Source organism: Fragaria vesca, linkage group LG4 (assembly GCF_000184155.1).
Source record: "Fragaria vesca subsp. vesca linkage group LG4, FraVesHawaii_1.0, whole genome shotgun sequence".
Classification (NCBI taxonomy): Eukaryota; Viridiplantae; Streptophyta; class Magnoliopsida; order Rosales; family Rosaceae; genus Fragaria; species Fragaria vesca.
The window spans coordinates 2,007,834-2,010,787 of NC_020494.1; the positions used below are offsets into that span (position 1 = coordinate 2,007,834).

The 2,954-nt window shown below is 36.4% G+C and overlaps 1 protein-coding gene across 1 annotated transcript in view; it reads right to left on the reverse strand.

The window, feature by feature from the left end:
* Positions 1–850: 850 nt before the first annotated feature.
* The window catches only part of LOC101295506 (adiponectin receptor protein 1-like), a 4,535-nt gene continuing 2,431 nt past the window's right edge, over positions 851–2,954 (reverse strand). Inside the window, exon 4 of the mRNA XM_004296375.1 lies at positions 851–1,819. Within this exon, the coding sequence (XP_004296423.1) occupies positions 1,142–1,819 (678 nt within the window). The 3' untranslated portion in view covers positions 851–1,141. The remainder of the gene's footprint in view (positions 1,820–2,954) is intronic.

Here is a 2,954-nt window from a genome sequence, read left to right on the forward strand (position 1 = left end):
TTTTTATCATGTGAATCACCACTTAGAAAAATTTGCTGCACCTTTTGCAAAGAAATGTCTATTGATTGGAAGACATATTATGCATGTCGGGCAATAGTTTGAGGGTGGTGTCGATGACTTCAAAGAAAAGCTAACCAAGTATGCCATTGAAAAAGGTTTTCATTATAGAAGCTCGAAAAATGAACCATCATGTGTCACTACGGTCTATGACAAGAGAGATACTGAAGGATGTTTGTGGAAAGTTCATGCGACTCTTAATCATGTAAATGATTTTTTTTTTTTTGCATTCATAAATTGAACAATGAGAACACATGCAATGGTTACAAACGTGATGGAAAAAGCCCTATAATGGGATCAAAAATTGTGTCATTAGTTTTGGTGAATAAACTTCGAAGTAATCCACTTATAAGACCAATGGACATTGTTAAAGATTTCAAAAGAAATTATGGTATGGAGATTTCATACTACAACGCGTGGAAATGTAAAGAAATGGCAAAGAGGGATGTCCACGGTGATCAGGCGATTTCATATAAACATTTAGAGTGATATGTTAATACACTAGAGTGTGATGCAACCATCGTTTTGTACGCATGTTCATCTCATTCCAATTCTTTTCTCGTTCAATATTTACTTATTTCTGATAATTTTGTCAACTGATAACGAAGAGAACCTTATGATGTGTAGTTTAAATGTTTAATCATGTACTCTCACAGATGTTGATTCGTGGAAGCAAATAAAGTTCAGTTTCCTTCTGTAAGAAGTCATTACTGAATCTAATAACACTAATAGGCATCACTTTTTCTGATGGGTATGTTACTCATGATGGGTATCACTTATTCCGATGGGTATTTTACTCATGTGGTTTGCAACACAAACTACTTGCATTGGAGGGGGACTTCTTCAGAATACACTATAACAGAGCCAATAATATACTGAAATAAAATCACTGGTGATATGGAATGATATCACCTGTAGTACAACAACATGAACTCCATCTATTTCAACCAAATTGCAGGCTTTTCCTTCGGATGGAGTTTCCGAGGCCAAGCTAAACAACAAAGGCAATACAAAACTTGGTGCGGTACATAGAAATTTGATTCCTCACTGATGTGATGTCTAGCAAAGCTTGTGAATGGAATGCCTAATATACACAGGTTGGTGATTCCCGGCGAAAATCCATGACAGCTAGTGTGGCAGCACTGTGTGCAAGTGCACCTAACACAACAAACACATGGAAGATCTGATGGCTGTGTCCTGCTATATCAAATTTACCGGGTTTCCAGCGTTCGGGTATCCTACTAACATAGAACCCAGCTCCCGTGGCATAAAAAACAGCCATAGCAAGTTCATACCCTAGAGCAACAATTATGGGTTTATGGTCCCAATGGATAACAAGGGCGTGAACAGCAGGAATGACACCTGAGAAACCCATGCAGAGGAAGAGTGTGGCCCTGAATGTCCGGAAACGGGGTGTGGAGAGACTCCGCGAGAGGAGTGTAATGATGACAAGGACACCGAGAACGGATATGGAAGAAAGATAGAAGAAGCGAGAGTATGGATGGCAGTGGAAGGTATAGTATATGGGAGCAAAGAAGGAGCAAACAATCATAAGGGAAATGCCCGCATAGTCGAGACGCCAAAAGAAAAAGTTGAAGCGTTTGGAGTGACAAGCAAGGAGGTGGGATAGGGAGCTGCAGACTAAGCAGCCCATAGCACCAGTTAGGAACACAAACCAAGGCCAGCTTGGAATTGTGCTAAAATCATCTTCCTTGCTAGCATGAATGAATGATGACTGTGACATTTCCTTCAAATGTGAATTCTGCAAACAAACATAGGTTTACATATTGCATGAGACTTTATTATCATCGGTGCATGAACTCAACATTTTACTAAAATGATGAATGCAGCATATGCTGCATATGTACACAGATAGACATATGGAAAAATTTTATAACCCTGTTAATCAAGCAAAGATCATTTGAGAAATTTTTGTGCCTAATTCCTCATCAAACAATGCTACAAAAGGGAGGAGGCATTGCCCCCAAGTAGGCATTTTAAAGAACCGAATCTACACACCAAATATGTTCTTTCATGCGTAAGGAAGTTTGTGCATATATGCCTTTCTATATAGAACGAGATCGAGACTACAAGCTTCGTCCATATATGCTCTTCATGTGTAAGGATTTTTTTTTATCTATGAGAAAATAAAAAACCAAATCTAAACCTATGTCTTCTTTCATCCTCAGTGATTCTTATAGCTATATTTCTCTTTTTTCAAATATGAAAAGGCCTTTTATGTCTTTTTCATTCCACAGTAAAAAAAAAAACCGTAACTCCACCAAAAGGAAAATAATTATAAGGGAAAATTTTAAGAACAGTACATGACAAATGGTCAACTCCTAATTTTGGTGTTTCAAGTTTCAAAACAATCATAAAGGTATATGACATTAGAATGACGACACATTTTTAGTACATGACGTCAGTAACGCCGTTAACTCTATGTAATTTCTTAATTTTCAAAGGGTGATTTCAGGTTTTCTGCATTCTTCTTTTTCTTTATATTTGTTTTAATCTTTTTCTATTTATATTTTTTTTTATTTTGTTAACTCATATATACCATAATCTTAATGACTTTGTTGTCTGCAAGTAGATCACTCTATTCCATTTTCTGATTTAATTTTGGTCTTCCAGAAATTGTTGTTTTGTTACTAGTTCAACAATGAGAATTGGATCTTCTGTGCTCAAAAATGACTTTGTTGCTCCTCAAAAAAAATTATTACTAGTTCATCAATGAGAATTAAATCTTGGGAAAATGCCCAAATGCACAAAAACAGGGATTTTAATACCCACTTCAATGTAAATTTTTTCTCTTAGCCCATTCCAATGATTTTTAATAAAATTACAAGTATGTCCTCTTCTCTCTCTTAAACCTCCGATCTCTCTCTCTCTCTCNC